We start from the raw sequence: 15,378 nt of genomic DNA, 5'->3' as shown, positions 1-15,378 counted from the left end.
CCCTCCTGCGTCCCAGGGCCCCTCCTGCGTCCCAGGGCCCCTCCTGCGTCCCAGGGCCCTCCTGCGTCCCAGGACCTCTCCTGTATGGGTGAGTCTTTACTCAGGAACAAAGGGACCCACAGTGCATGCTGGTGGCCCTGGCACTGTGACAACGACAACAGCTGCCCTGCTGTAGACTGGGCCCTGCTCCATGACCCTGCAGTCTCATCCACACATCCTCACGCAGGGCCAACCCCCGCGACAGCCCCCAGCGCCCCTCTGCTACCTGCCTGCAAGGCTCTGGGGAGCCCACAGGGCCTCACCTTGCTCCAGAAAGAGGGGCACTGGGTGGGGCCTTGGGGTGCTCCGCTCCCAGGATGAGACACAGAGCCCAGAGACAGCCCCACGGCCAGCTGTCCCCTGCGCCCCAGGCTGGGCCGGGTCTGCACCCAGGTCTCCCCCACTGCCCAGCGTGGCATGGTAAGGCCCCAGGCCCCCTCTGGACTCTGCTTACCCATGTTATCCCTTGCCCATAGCTAACTTTTTAAAAATCTCCCGGAACGTTTGTTTATTTATTAAGCCTTTTTTTAAACACTGAATTTAGCACAGAACTTTCACACTGAACCACAATCTTTGTGGATTTTGGTTCTATCTTTATTTTTAATAAAGGGTCTCATGAGGTCACTAACCCAGGGTGGGCTCTCACTTGAAGTCCTCCTGCTTCAGTCTTGCAGAGTAGAAAGCAAAAGCCTCTGTCATCCACACACAGCAGCAGAGACGCTGTCAGAGCTCCTTCTGAGGGTTCTTCCTGCTCTGCCGTTCTGACACCCAAAAGGCTCTGAAGACTGAAACAGCGACTTTCAGCGCATCATTTGAGCATTGGACTGGACGCAGGTGGAGGCGCGGCCTCCCGTCCACCTCACGCAGGGACCCAGAGTGCAGACTTGGGAGCCAGGCACTGCCGTGCTCACAGCAGCGCAGCTGCCCGACCCCTCGCAGCTGAGCGGCACCGGGCCCGGGGCCCAGCACAACCCAGGGGCTGGGGGCGGGGAGGCCACACTTCCTGGGGACAGTTTTAAATGGAGAAAATGAGAGGAGCCATAGCTGGACCAGGTAAGGCTGTCCTTGTGGCCTGCACGCAAGGCTGCTGGGCCTTGCACACTTCGGAGCCGCTGAAGCGGCTATTTTACACTGTGCGTGTTTTATCACAATGAAAACTGAGGTTAGAGAGACACACCAGCCCCCAAGATATCTCCCTGTTATACAAGTAAAGTGAGAACCCCCACAGCACGGCAGCATACACCCTCAATATCTAGGAAGCTGAGGCAGGAGAAGCACAAGCCTGACCAGTCCAGAGACGGAGGAAGACCATGTCCCTAAATAAAGACGCAGGCCCGGGAAGTGTGGCTCAGAGGCTGGGACTTGCTTAGCACAGGAGAGGTCCTGGTTCCAGGCCCAGCACGAGGACAAGAAGGGAGCAGGACCAAAAAGGACAACTCTCGGCCCAACTTCCCATCTGGGCCTCAGCGTCAGGCCATGTGGTCTGCAGGCCCCCAGACAGGCTGGGCGGAGTGCAGGCACCAACCACACCCAGCCACAGCTGCGCCCACGGAGGTCAGACCCTGCACACCAGGCTGCAGGAGGGTCCCCCCCACCACCATCAGCAGCCGTGAGACCTCAGGAGGTTGGGTGACCTCATTCCTCAATGGGCAGTGGGGGGGACAGTGAGACCACAGCCCTCGGGCCAACATCGGTGGTGATAGGGGCTGGCGGGGCCGTCAGCGGACTGGGACATGGAAAGTGCCTCTGGGAGCAGAAACCTGCATGGTAGCAACAGGACCAGGGGGGAGAAGAGTGACAAGGTGTCAGGGAGCTGCTCCCAGACAGCCACTATGCGGGGAGATGGGAGATGGGACAGGAGGCAGGGAACAGCCCAGCTATTTGTACTGAGGGCAGAAAGCGAAGAAACAGCTGCAGCGAGAGCTGGAGCGTTGGTCGAGAGCCTGCGCTGGGCCTGCAGTCCTGTCCCCGCCACCCTGCTAGGCAGGGACCCCAGCCTGCTCTTCGGTCTCAGGCCTCCAGGCTCCTGATGTCACCCAGGCCACCCAGCTGTGAGGCTGTCCCAGCTCCCCAAGCTTCTGCCACATCCTACTCAAAACCATCTTCTTAGGAACGTTGGCCCCTAAACTCAGAGGAAAAAAAGGTGAAGGGAACAGTGCGGCATGATAGCTCAGAAGTCTAAAGCGCCTGCTTAGGCAAGCTTAGGCAAGCGCGGGGACCTCGGTCCGATCCCTGGCACCACATGCTGCGCCAGTCCCGCCCCCAGGGTGGGCTGAGCTGGCCACACAAAAAAGTAAAGGAAAAGTGGAGGGAGAACCCTAAGGTCCCGCCCGGGCTCTGGCAGGAGGAAGAAGGGGATGTGCAAAGACAGGCGCCCCCAGCCAGCCAGCCAGCGGCCTCGGCGGAAACACTCAAGATCTGTATCCTTGGAGAGGGTGTTCATGACTCAAAATAAAAATGTCTGCCTCCCTCCACAGCGCTTCTGTGAGAGGCCCAGAGCTGCCCTGTGTCCCTGCACTGTTCCAGGGGCCCACAGGAAGAATCAAGGGCCCCGAGCTCCCAATGGGCACTGTCTGACGCAGGTACAAACCCCAGGCCAAGGGCGCAGGGCAAGGCCCACCGACGACACCATGGGCCCTGCTGACGCTGGGACGACGGGCATGGTGAGCGGTATGATGGGAATCACAGCATGTCCAAGGCAGGGGTCCCCCACAGGAGGCCCCAAGCCCCACCCAGAGTCCCAGCCACCTCCCATCCCCACCTCAACTCTCCCAGGGACGGTGGTCCTCCTGGGGCCTCCCCAGATGAAGCCGAAGGGGTCCCTGGTCCTACAACCAGGCCCAAGGGGTTCCTTGCTTCGTGAGACCTGTGGGTCACCTGGGGGACAGGAGGGCTGTGAGGGCTGGGGCAGGGTCTCAGACCCCTTGTGGTTCCCCTACCCATGTGGAGCTCTGCTGCCAACACAGCCCCACCCCCACCCCAGTGGACAGGGATCTGGCAGCTCAGGGAGACCATCAAGACCCAGGTGCCAGGTCAGTCCCGCCCAGCCCGGCCTCAAGTTCCCGGCTGCCTGTAGTGGGCAGGGACCTCAGGAGCTTTAGAACCGCCCCCTTTGCCAAAGAGGAGACTAAGGCAGAGGGGTGCAGGCACTTGCTGCCGGGTGACTCTGAGCAGGGGCGGGGTGGGTGTTGGGGCCTGGATGGGGGTCTCCGAACTCTGCCAGTGAAGCCCAGCACAGGCCAGCCTTCCCCAACTACACAGCCCAGGAGAACCCAAGCCAGGTGACCTTCAAATTCAGTTAAAAATGGATTTTGCTGATCTTAATGAAAGACCCATTTAGCTTCTGAACATGGGAATGCAAATTCCTGCAGGCCCCACCCCAGCTAAACGAGGCCTCGGGACTCCCTCCAGGCGCTGGGAGTCGTGCCGATGACCACACGTCACCAGGCTCACTCTCACCCTGTGCCAGGGCTGGGCAGGCCAGGCGCCAGCAACCAAGGAGGAGCAGGTCTGCGCCATCCGTCAGGGAGCAGCTTGCAAGACGCCCGGGATGGAGTCCAAAAAGCTCTCCCAGCGCCCCGGCACACAGGGAGGCCACACAGGGTGGGGTCCCCTTCTTCCTAAATGCAGAGGAATCCCACACACTCAAGAGCTCCCTCTCGGGAGCAAATATTTACCAAACCCAGGCAAGGCCCCTGACTCCTGCGTCCTGACAGGGCTGAGGTCACGCACGCACTGTGACAGGGTCCTTGGCTTCCTTCCGTGGAGACATCCTGGGCGGACTTCCGACCCTTCACCCCAACCCATGACCTCCACCCCCAAAGTTCTCAAAACCTTTCCCAATTCATCTGGCAGCTGTGCCTGCCAGGCTGAGGCCACAGGGGCCGGGCAGCTAGGAACATCCCGAGCTAAGCAGAAGCAGGACAGATGCTGCCGGCCCCTGGGAGCTGCAGGCAGTGCTGCCTCAGCACTGTGGAGCCAACCTGAACAGATCCAGCCCCAGAGTATCGACCAGGGCCCTGGGGAGCTGGCACGGGAACCACGGCTGCGGCCACAGAGCCCTGACACCTCCTGTGGTCCCCTCCCCAGAGAGGCATAGGGCTCCTGTCAGCATGACTGCGGAGGACGCACTCACACACACAGACATAAATTCAGGGTGCTGCACGCTGCCCATCCCCATGTGGCTGGGGCAAGTGACCCAATTTCTGGACATTGGGCATGCCAGGCCACTCCCTGCTGTCCTCCCTGCCCTGCCACACCACACTGCAATGTCCACCTGATTTAAAACCAATTTTGTTTGTCCCAATCACAGAACAGCTTTGTAGCACTCGGAGCAGAGGGTTAAAAACATCTCACCAGCCGAGAGCTCACGTCACACCCCACCACCATCCACTCCACACTCAGGTGCACACACTGCCTGGACCAGAAGGCAGCAGGGGCCCTGGACCTCCCATCTGGCACCACCCCCAGTGATACCACCACACCTGCCTCCTCTCGGAACAGACCTCAGGGGAACCCCAGACTCTTACACTGGAATCAATACCTTCCCAAGCACTCCCTGAAATAGCGCACAGAGCAAAGCTCACCCCAACTTCCAGGGTAATGGTGAACACCACCAATTTATCTTTTTTTTTTTTTTTTAAGCGGAACTGGGGACTGAACTCAGGCCCTTGAGCTTGCCAGGCAAGCGCTTATTCTAATGAGTTATCTCCCCGGCCCCAACACCACCAATTTAAAGACACTGGTAAGTCCTGCTGCAGAAGGCTCTGTGTAGCTCTCTCTCACTGACCTGTTTGTCCACCTGCACTCTCAGCGCGCACATGGGGCTGTCAGGTGTCTGACGTCACCCCAGCTCTGCAGTCAGCCCAGCTCAGGAGCCTACCAGAAAACACTAAATCCTGAGTCTGGATCCCCACACAGCCAGCAGCATCCTGTCCTTCCCCTGGTCGGAAAAAGAGTCCCTTGTGGATGCTGCCACAGTGGATCTGGGAGAAGCAGCCCCAGCCCACCTCTGCCCTCCAACAGATGCCTGGAAGTCCACGGGCATCTCTGTGTCTCAGTTTCTCCTTGGTGAATGGAGAACTGACATTTAGGATTCTGGGCTGCCCAGGGTTCAGCTCATGGCTGTGGCAGAGGCCACGGGGCAGGCAGCACAGAGCCAGGAACAGCAGCAAGGTGTGGACCTGGCACTGCCCTGAGCCCCTCAGGGACAAGAGCAGGGGTCCAGGTGCAGCGAGTTGCTCACCAGCCCGGGGTGCCTCCTCCTGCACCTCGCGCCATGTGTACAGGCTGTGTGCACACCTGCAGACACACAGAGGCACACGTGAAGATGTGCACACGTGCAGGCCCGCACTCCAGGCCCTGGCATCAGAGGGACCCGACAGCTTCGCGATGCAAACAGCAAGCTCCAGGGAAAGCTGATGCCCAGGCAGCCTGTGACGCACTGTCCGCTTCTGCGGATAAACTTGGCACTGCCAGCCTGCTGCTCGGGCAGGAACGCAGGGTCGGCCGCTTCAGAAAGCGGCCAGTGAGGTGGTCACAAAGGGGGCCAGCCCTGGAAAGCACCCCACGCTCACACCCCAGAGAAGACACACGTCCACACAAAAGCCTGTACAAGACGCACAGCATGTATCCATCACAGCCAGAACTGGAAAGATCCAAAGACCCACCCACTGAGGAGCAGAGGGACACACCAGGGCCTCCACGAGGCGGAACGCCACTCAGCACTGAACAGGTGTGTGGCGCTGACACTCGCCAGCGCAGACAAGCCCTGACACCAGGATGCTCGGGGAAAGAAGCCCGCCAGCCAGAATCACGAACAGCACTATTCCACGTAGGTTTAATGTCCACATGAGGCAAATCCGCAGAGACAGAAAGTAGATTAGTAGTCTCCAGGGACCCAGGGGAGGGGAGAATGAGGTTCCTCTTAGGGGTGATAAAAGCCACTCTACAGTGAGACGGTGCTAGCACAAAGATAACTGTCAGTGTACGGAAAACCACTGAGCACCCTCTTCGTACAAGAGACGTCTGCTCAGTGTGGCGGTGCACACCTGTGAGTGTGGCGGTGCACACCTGTGAGTGTGGCGGTGCACACCTGTGAGTGCACTTACTCTGGAAACCGCAGCATGAGGGCCACAGTTAAGAGATCAGCACGGGAGACGGAGCAAGACGCCGTCTCGAGAAATAATAAAACAGAATAAAATCTTTTTAAAATGTCACAGGGCGCGCTGTGCCTCCTGACCCACTCCTGAGCATCACTCCTCGGTCCCCCTCCTGACACACGAGTAACTTTTTCACCCCACTGAGGCACACCCTCAGCTCAATGATTCTTTTTTAAAGAATGAAACAGAAGAATGTGTCTGCCGTCTGGCAAGCTGGCAGGACAAGGACGCAGCCGACCACAGCCTCACCCGGGGGAGCCCCCATGTGCTCCAGGTGAGGACCCCACAGGCCTGGCAGCGGGGCTGGCCTTGGCTGGCCAGCAGAAGCGCGGGCTCAGCCTCTGCTCTGCCTCTAACGGGCTGAGCTGGGGGCGGCTGTCCTGCTCCAAGTGCCCTCCTAGGCTCCAGGCGATGCTGCTCTGTGTGCTACAGAGAGGGGCCCGTCGCCAAGGCAACCAAAAGGGAAAGGGGCTGGGTAAGGGGTTTCCATCAAGCCCGGATGAAGCATGCCCAGTGTGTGTCGGGCGCAGGGACAGTCACACATACTGCGTGTTCCCAGTGGCAGAGCCACAGCCCCCTACCACCACCCCGGGCGGTGCTGGAGCAACAGCGCCTGCTTTCTCTGCATTGAAGAGCATTGAAGCTTGACATTTTTCTCTCTCAGCCATTTGGAAAAAGAAATGCCCCCCAGCAGGACATGCGACCTTGACTTCACCTTGACTGCCCCTGGCTCTACAAGCTGTGACCTCGTTGCCCACCCTGGGAGGGAGGGAGGCCAGCCCTGAAGTGCAGGGCGCCAACCAGGGGCTGAAGATCCCATCCTTGCGGACCAGCCTGGTCGAAGCCTCCAGCGATGGAGGCTCCTGAAAGACCACCTGCTGGAGATCAATACGATCGGTAAACCTGTACCTAGACCGATCGATAAGAAAGCACCAATTACCAATGTCAGAATGAAAGAGGCCACTGCTGCAGCACATAGGGACCTTGGGACAACAAGGGCACAAGGTGATGAGGTACCCCAGACCTGGCTGGGACAGCGGAACAGTTGTCGTGGGAACGCTCCCGCGGCACATCTAGACACACTTCCCATTGGCCAAGGAGACTTCTCTCCCCTTCTCCTGGGAGAGGAAGGGAGGGATACCCTCGGGCCTCTGCACTGAGCTACATCCCAGCCCTTCCGGATTCTAAGATAGACTGGCATTAGCTCACTGAGTTACCCAGGCGGCACTCAAACTTCTGCTCCTCCTGCCTCAGCCTCCACAGCGCTGGGGTTACAGGCTCCATGTCACCACACCCTGGCTTGGTGCAGGCTTTTAAATGTGCCTCCTTTGGTCCTTGTGGCTCTAGCACTGACTATCACTTGGCATAGAGTTAAAGACACAGCGCTGTACGCCATTTTTTATTGCCCTAGCCCACCACAGGCTATTTTTTACCGAGACGTCATTCTGGTGGCCAAGGCTCCCAGGAACAATACCCCCAGCTGGCCACTGACCCTAGGTCCCTGGGTTACCATGCCAGCCTTGCCATGTTCTGCTGGGGCTGGTGACATGGGGGTAAGACACAAAGCCACAGCTCCGAGGGCCTGTGCCACCACTGTGCATGGGCAAGGGCCTGGGATGGAGCTGAAGGAGCGGCGAAGGCACAGAGCATAGAGCTCCGAGTCCTGTAGGAAAGGGGGGCCGTCGCCGGTTGGGTGTTGGGGTTGCACCTTCCCCCCAAAAGAGCACCGTTGTAAGCAGCTCCATGACTGCTGAGGGCACAGGGTGAGACTGGGTGATCTGTGTGACCCCCAAAACTGGCTCCCAGTGTCCCAATCCTAATGGCAGTCCCTCCAGCTGCTGCTGTTCACTCCGGGGGGCCAGCTGCTGTGCCTGTGAGGTCCCTGTGACAGCTCCCAGGGCAACAACACCGAGGACAGGAAGACCGCGAGGAATTGAGGTGACACCAGCCACAGTGATTCAGCATCACAGCTCTACCTGCCAAGCTCCGAGTCCCATGCATACTCCCACTCCCGCAGACTGAGACAGGTGGCCAGCTCCAGCCACCTGGGCTTCCGTCACAAGCCACATGTCCTCCAAGCCTCCAGAGGCCCCTATGTCTATGATGAGCACTGGGGTACAAGGACAGGTAACAAAGGCTCAGATCTCCAGTGCTGCCCCTGGTGAGCAGGCCCAGCCTCCCCACAGTCAGCGACCTGGCCAGGTGTGAGCATGGGTGGCAGCAGGGCAGCAGGTGGCCCCGGGTTGGGGTCTGGAGCCCCTGCGTCCCGTCCTTGCCCCACGGCCCCGGCCATCCGTGCTGAGTCCTGAACCTCACCAGGCTCTTGCCCAGGAACTGTCCACATACAGGGGCTGGGAAGAGGGTGGGTGGTGAAGGCTGGCCTCGGAACACTCCCAGCCATGCCCACCAGCTACCACCAGCACAGCCCATCATACTGGGTCCTGCAGCCTCGGTTTCCCCACGCAGATCAGGGTTGTCCAGGAGTGCATGTCTCCCCAGAAAAGGTGGTGAGTCAGGTGGATGAGGCGAGAAGTGCTTAATCAGGACACAGCCAAGATGTTGGCTGTCCCTGTCGTCTAGGGCAGCTGGCTGTGGGGAAGGGGGTCTGCTCTGTAGAGGAGGGCCTGCTCCTGCCCCCAAAGCTTGGCCCAGCAGCCGGCTCTGGTGACCAAACGCTGAGGGGCCCAATCAGGAAGGACCCATCACGCCTGTAGGCCCACAACCCAGGGCGCCTGGCTGCCACCCAGCAGCCATAGGCCAGCCACCTCCCACTGCCCAAGTGACAGAGGCAAGAGGCACCTGCAGCAGACAGCTTGGTGGTAGCCTGTGCCTACCCCAGGGCCCCATCAGGCCCGAAGAAAGGACTCTGCCCAGTCACTGCAAAGGCACTGTAGGGTGTCCCAGGAGACAGAAGGCCAGTTCGTCATGACCCAGGGCCAGGGGAGCACACACACGGGGTCTGGGAACACGCGGCGCACATGCCTGCCACCTGCCAACCCCAGCCCGGACACTGGCTCCGCTCATTCAGGGCCTGGAGCCCACAGCAAGGGTGTTCAGTACGTTTGTGTCCTCCCCCAGGTCACCAGTCCAGCCTGCGATGCTCCACAGCTACAGGCGGGTGGGGACTGATACTGGGCGTCAGATTCCCCCAGAAGATGAGACAGTGCAGAGGCAGCTACCACGGCCCCACAACCTTGCATCAGCTTCATGCTGCACGCACCAGCCCACACACCGACCGGGCTCTGCTGTGCCCTCAGCCCTCCCAGGCCCCAAGCCCCACCCGCACCCCTCAGAGCCCAGGGTGCAGTCCAGCACCCTCAGCTGCTCTACTGACTTCCATCAGACCATGCCGGCTGGAACTTGCTTCCTTCCGCCGCAGCCTCCTACAATGCCGGCACTGCAGGCATCTGCCACCACACCAGCTTTCCATCGGCGTCACTGAATGGGGGCTGGTTCCCATGGACATCCAGGATTCCAACCCCAGTAGGAGAGCCCTGCCTGCCCCACAGGCCTCCCTGTCCTGCTGCAGAGGACCACTGGATCCCACAGGTTCCAGCCCCATGCGCAGGGTGCAGGAGCCTACACACAGCTGGCTGCCCTTGCCCACCCTCCTGGGGCTCCCTGTAGAACGGGACCTGACCTGGTGCAGACCTTCACAGGCTGGGTCCCACACTGGCCTGGATGCTGGGTGCTCCGAGCCCCGCCTCCTGTGGACTCTGTAGGCAGGGGCGGCCCCAGGGGCCTGTGGCAGGGCACAGCCTCTCCTCTATGTTTCTCCACACCATCAGGAGGTGCGGTGTCCAGGCTCCAAAGCCCTGGAGAGCCATGCTGTGAGTCTCTCTGTCCTAACCACATCACCACAGGGGCAGAGTCTCACGTGTCCCATCACACAGAGGAGCCCAGGAATCGGAGATCACTCCCTGCAGCTCCAGCCGACTTCGAAAGTCTCATCCCAGATCCACTAGCAGGTGCCACTTCTGTGGCCACTGACCTCATCCCTTCCTTCAGGAGACAGCGACACAGGGTGCAGATCACACACCAGTGGGGCTCCTCCCACAACACCCCAAGAGCACCCTCCACAGGCTGGCGGGGAACAGGAAAGCAGTACTGAAAGGCTCCTGCGAAAGGCCAGAGCTGCCCTGCTCTCAGTAGGACCCAGCCCACCGGGGAGGAGGGACCTGGCTCCAGAGGGTCCCTGAAGCTCCACGCCCCCAGAGATGCCCAGTGGGGCTTACCTCCCTCCCTGTGAGGTCCCACCCCACCCTCCTCCCACCTGGGCCGGGGAAGGCTGAGGCGTGGGCGCCTCCCCGTCTTCTCTTCCTCCTTCCTGGCTATCCCCATCACCTCCGAGATTGGGACAGTCCACACTGGGAAAGTCGTCTACCCATCTGCCAGATGGCTCCCAGTGCCCCACGGGCAGCACAGACCTCCCTCGGCAGTGCTATAGCCCAAGAGGAGCATATCAGTGCCCACCCACTGCCAGTTCTGGCTCCCCAGGGCAGCCCCTTGGGATATAGGCTGCAGAGGGGCTGCCACATGGGCGCAAGGAGCCAGGAAGCAGGGGGAACAGGCAGCAGTAACAGCCGGCGCTGCAGACCTTGATGTCCCTGTGCACGGGCAGGGAGGTGGCCCCTCTGACACCTGCTCTGGGCCCAGACGCCATGCCAGGCTTGACCAGGTGTGCTTGGGCACTGAGCTGCCTGAGGCTACCTCCTGGAGGGGCTAGAGCTGGCTCCAGACATGGCCACCTTGACCCTGTGGCTCAGAGGGGCAAAGCAGCAGGACGACACAGGGCGCGGACCTTGAGCCAGACTCGTGGCCCAAGGCCAGTCCTACTGCCACTGTGGAGTGACCTTGGCAAGGTGCTTGACTTCTCTAGACTCCTCTCTCACCCGCATGACAGGAACAGGGTCCCATGCTCCACATGGCCGAGTTGTGGTGTGATCAGCGAAAACAGTGGCCTCCCCAGCACAGGCACAGGGAGGGCAAGCGCCAAGCTGAGACCACACAGCTGGCTCTGGGAAGGAAACAACTAAAACTGGTCTTCCTGCAGTGTGCCTGGGGTCGTCCAGGCTTCAAAGATCTTCCGGGGTGCCCTCCCTTCCCAGCCGGACCCTACCAGACTGGTCCAGTGAGCATGAAGGGGGCCACAGAGCCCCACTGGCAGATGCCATCCCCACCTACCCTGCTGTCCCTTCTCAAGACCAACTATTGGGAGGCAAGCCCTTAACAGGGAGCAACTAAGGAGTCAAGGGAGGTAGCGTGGGCAGTTGGCAAAGGCAAGTGGGTGAGAGCTCGGATCCTGGAGCCCACACTGGGAAGCTGGCAGCGGCACGGGCCTCCACCTGCCATCCCCCGGCCACAGGTTTCCGTCCCCATCCCCCAGACAGCTCCTGCACACAGCGTTCACAGCATCCCCCCAGGTGCACTACCCTTCAGCACCTCAGTCTATCTCTATGTTCCCCGCAGTTCAGCTGAGATAGGGTGGGGCAGAAGACCCAGGTTCGAGACCCACTTATGTCACCTGCTGCTCCCCAGGGCCACCTGGCTTCTGAGTCTTGAGGTGCTCATCTATGGAATGGGGGTAAGAAGGCTCAGAGGACACAAGAAGGAACACCTGGGAAGATTTGCTTTAAGAATGGCACTAGTCCAAAGTCCCTCGAGCTTCCCCTGAGAGTCGACACCAGCCTGCATGTTTCAGCCCCCACACCTGAGCCAGCAAGGTTCTCTGTCCCCGCCATGTCCTCTCAGTGAAGGTCACAGCCTGCATCTCACTGGCCCCAGCACACGAGCAAACCGGGGAAGACCTGTCTACTGCCTGGCACCCATGGAACACCTCACATCCCTGAAGCCCCGACTACCACACAATGCTGTCCCCATACCCAGACACACAGTGAGAACCACCACATCTTAAGTGAATATGCCCCGACGTGCAGTGACATCATGAAGGTTCCACTCTGCAGAAAGTGCTTGGCCTGGGGGCACGGACATGTTCCCAGTCCTAACCGCCACGTCCCATCCAGGTGGGGGTGTATTTTCAGCTCCCAGCCAAGGAAGCTGACAGGTTCCCGATAGTATCCAAGCAGTCTGACAGCTGGTGGCGTGGCCATGGGAGAGGGCAGTTAGAACCAGGATGGCCCTGCTGCAGGGCCTATGGTCCTCCCCTGGCACAGCGCCAGCCTTTTGGGGACCATGGTTCTTCTGATTCTCAGCAGCACCAGTGAGCTAGATGGCCACACACCACAGATGAGAGGCATGGCAGCACAAGACATGTACGCACCAACAGACGCGCAGTCCTGAACAGGACAGGGACTCTGTCCTCAACCTGTGTCCCTCTGCAGCCTGTGGCCAGCAGCTACCACTAATTACAGGCCTCTGCAAGCCACATGGCCCACTGTGTAGGCGGAGATCAGGTAGGAGAGGGGCTGCCATGTCCATCTGTGTCCCTGCTCCTCGGGGGCTGCCCCCTGGGTAAAGCCAGACCCTAGTCTCTGAGTCCAGGGCACCTCCAGGAAGGCAGCACCTTGGAAGGCGACTGGGACCCACCACCCCACAGGCACAGCTGACTTGCACAGAAGGACTTCCTGCTGCCGCCAGGACGTCTGTGAGGTCCCTGTCTCCAAGTCCTACGCCCCCACGTCCCACGCCCCCACGTCTGGAAATCTGTTGCCATCTGCTGTTAAACCCCAGAAAGTCTCAAATGAGAAGCATGAACTTGGGTAGAAAACTCTGGAAGAGCTCAGTGAGCAGCCGAGAGAGAGGGGCTCGGAGAGACCTCTCAGCAGCCTGCATCATGGCATCGATTGCCAGTGTTATTGGGCAGGTGACAGCCACCATACTCCCAACTTCCTGTCTGATGGATTCCATGGCCAACATGCCCAGTTCCAGCACACAGCCTCCCGCTCCCACCGTGCGCTAATCTTCCTCCACACCACTCCTGGGCCCTGTGCTGCTGAACCCCTGCCCCAGGCTTCTGAGGTCAGCAGGGTCAACACACCCAAGGGCATGCCCAGGGACCCTAGAAGGGCACCTTCTGCTGCAACAGACCACACAGAACCAGAATAACCAAAACCATCTCTCCCTTCTCCATGCACACTTCAGAAGGTTCTAAACCAAGATGAACACAAATATGCTGCTTACCTTCCTTGCTGTGGCTACCGGGGAGCTCCACCCCATGGGCCCCGTGCGAGTGAGCCCTTGGCCTGCACACACCAGAGTCCCACACTCCAGGCAGGCACCGATGATCAGCTGCCGCCCATCGTCCACCAGCAGGCTGTGGCTGGCTCGTAGGGTGTACAGAAAGAGGGGCAGGCGGGCCACTCGCACTGACTTCAGCCCCAGGCAGCGTCGCTTCTCCTGCTGGCAGAAGAAGCACACGAAGGTGTCCACCTGGTACTGCCGGGACCAGGCGCTGACGGTGTGATGCACACCCTGGGCTTCGTGCTGCAGCCACTGGCCCAACAGGTCATGGTAGCAGAGCACACAGGTGGCCACCAGGCCGGTGGCATCAGCGGGCTTGGCGCGTGGGGCAGGCGGGTACACCGTAAGGAAAGGGAAGAAGGGCTCCTTCTCGCCCAGGCGGCTGGCAGGGTTCACATTGAGCTGGAATTCTCTGCCAGGGCCCAGCTCGGCCCCACAGATGTAGCACACAGAAGCCAGGCCACTGGGGGCCGAGGCAGGGGGGTCGCAGATGGTGGGGTCGGAGGCCGAGAAGGCCTGGTGGTAGCGGCCCAGGAAGCCCTGTACGGAGGTGATGAGCTCCTGGTTCTGACAGGCCCGGTACAGGGCCCACACATCCTCCAAGACGCTGAAGCACTTGGGGCAGCTTCGGACCTCAGACAGCTTGTTGGGGGCGCGGGCGTTGGGCGGGCATGGCAGGAGGCTGAGGAACGGAAAGTGCATGGTGCCACGCGTACTGCCATTCAGGATGCGGGAGGGCACAGCCCGGGCATCCGGGGTGCAGTCCTCGCCACACAGGTAGCAGGCCTCAGGGAGGGCCAAACCACTAGGGCCCTCCTCCCTGGGGGGCTGCCGGCCCTTGGAGGCCATGCCGGGGGCGTGGCTGTTCAGGGGCACCACGTACAGACGCTGTAGGACAGGCACCCCTGCCAGCTCGAAGCTCTGCCACTGCTGCCGGAGGGACGCAAAGCAGCAGGGACACACGAGTGTGCTGCCCGCCTCGTTGATGGGCTGTGCGCCAGGCGGAGGGCTGTGCAGCCACAGGAAGGGAAAGAAGGGCGCTTGGGGCAGCCGCTCCTGCTTCTGCACGTGGACCTCGTGCTGGGAGGCCGGTGACAGCACTGACCCACAGATGTAGCAGCAGGAGCCCTCTGGTGACACCACCTGGCTCTCTGGGACAGCCCGTAGGATGTGGCCAGCTTTGTCCTTCTCTCTGGGGATACAGGGGTCCTTTGCAAGCTGCTCCTGAGTGTCTTCTTCCTCACTGGTGATGTTGATGTCACTGTCCTCCGAAGTGCTCTCTGGGGGCCCAGTGGTTTGGCCTGAGGGAGCTCCGTCCACACCCCCTGAAGTGGCGGCTTGAGCAGGGTGGCCCTGCCAAGGGTCCTGGATTCCCCTCAGGACGCTGGCCCGGGGCTCAGGAGTCCAGTGCCTGCCAAACCCCTTGCGCCGGCGTCGGACTGCAGGCTGGGGTTCCACGTCCGCGCGGAGCCTCGAGGAGTCTTCTGTCTCCGCGCGCGCGCGCGCGGCGGGCTCGGCGCCCCGGCCCGGCGGGGGTCCTGGCACAGGGAGCGCGTCCAGACCAGGGCTGATTGCAGCGTTGCGCGAGGCTGGGTCTGGGTCTGGCTCTGGCTCCGGTTCTGGTTCCGACGGGGGCTCGGGGTCTGACAGCTCCGACAGCTCGGAGTCGCGCGCGTCCTCGGCGTCGGGCGCGCGGGGCACGGGACCGTCGTCCGCGTCGTCGCCGCCGTCCCACTCACCGAGCCCCGAGCCCCCGCGCCCCCTCGCGCCCGCGCCCGCGTGGCACTGGTGCGGCCGCTTGAGCCAGTACACGCGCTGGTCCACGGGCGTGCGCGCGCGCTCGAAGGCGGCCCACTGCTCGCCCAGGAAGCAGCGGCACACGGCACACACCAGCACGCAGCCGTCGGCCGCGCTCAGTCCGCGCGCGCCGGGCGCCGGCTCCTGGCGCAGCAGGAACGGGAAGAAGGGCCGCGCGGGG

General features: G+C 61.2%; 1 protein-coding gene across 6 annotated transcripts in view; it reads right to left on the bottom strand.

The window, feature by feature from the left end:
* Positions 1-15,372, bottom strand: part of Gse1 (Gse1 coiled-coil protein) — a 278,367-nt gene extending 262,995 nt beyond the window's left edge. For all 6 annotated transcript variants that reach the window (XM_023705263.1, XM_023705260.1, XM_023705265.1 and 3 more), the window contains exon 1: positions 13,341-15,372. In XM_023705263.1, the coding sequence (XP_023561031.1) occupies positions 13,341-14,249 (909 nt within the window). In that variant the 5' untranslated portion in view covers positions 14,250-15,372. The remainder of the gene's footprint in view (positions 1-13,340) is intronic.
* Positions 15,373-15,378: the final 6 nt, after the last annotated feature.

Source organism: Octodon degus, unplaced genomic scaffold (genome assembly GCF_000260255.1).
Source record: "Octodon degus isolate 3935 unplaced genomic scaffold, OctDeg1.0 scaffold00215, whole genome shotgun sequence".
NCBI classification, from domain to species: domain Eukaryota; kingdom Metazoa; phylum Chordata; class Mammalia; order Rodentia; family Octodontidae; genus Octodon; species Octodon degus.
This window is presented reverse-complemented; position numbering and strand designations above follow the sequence as displayed.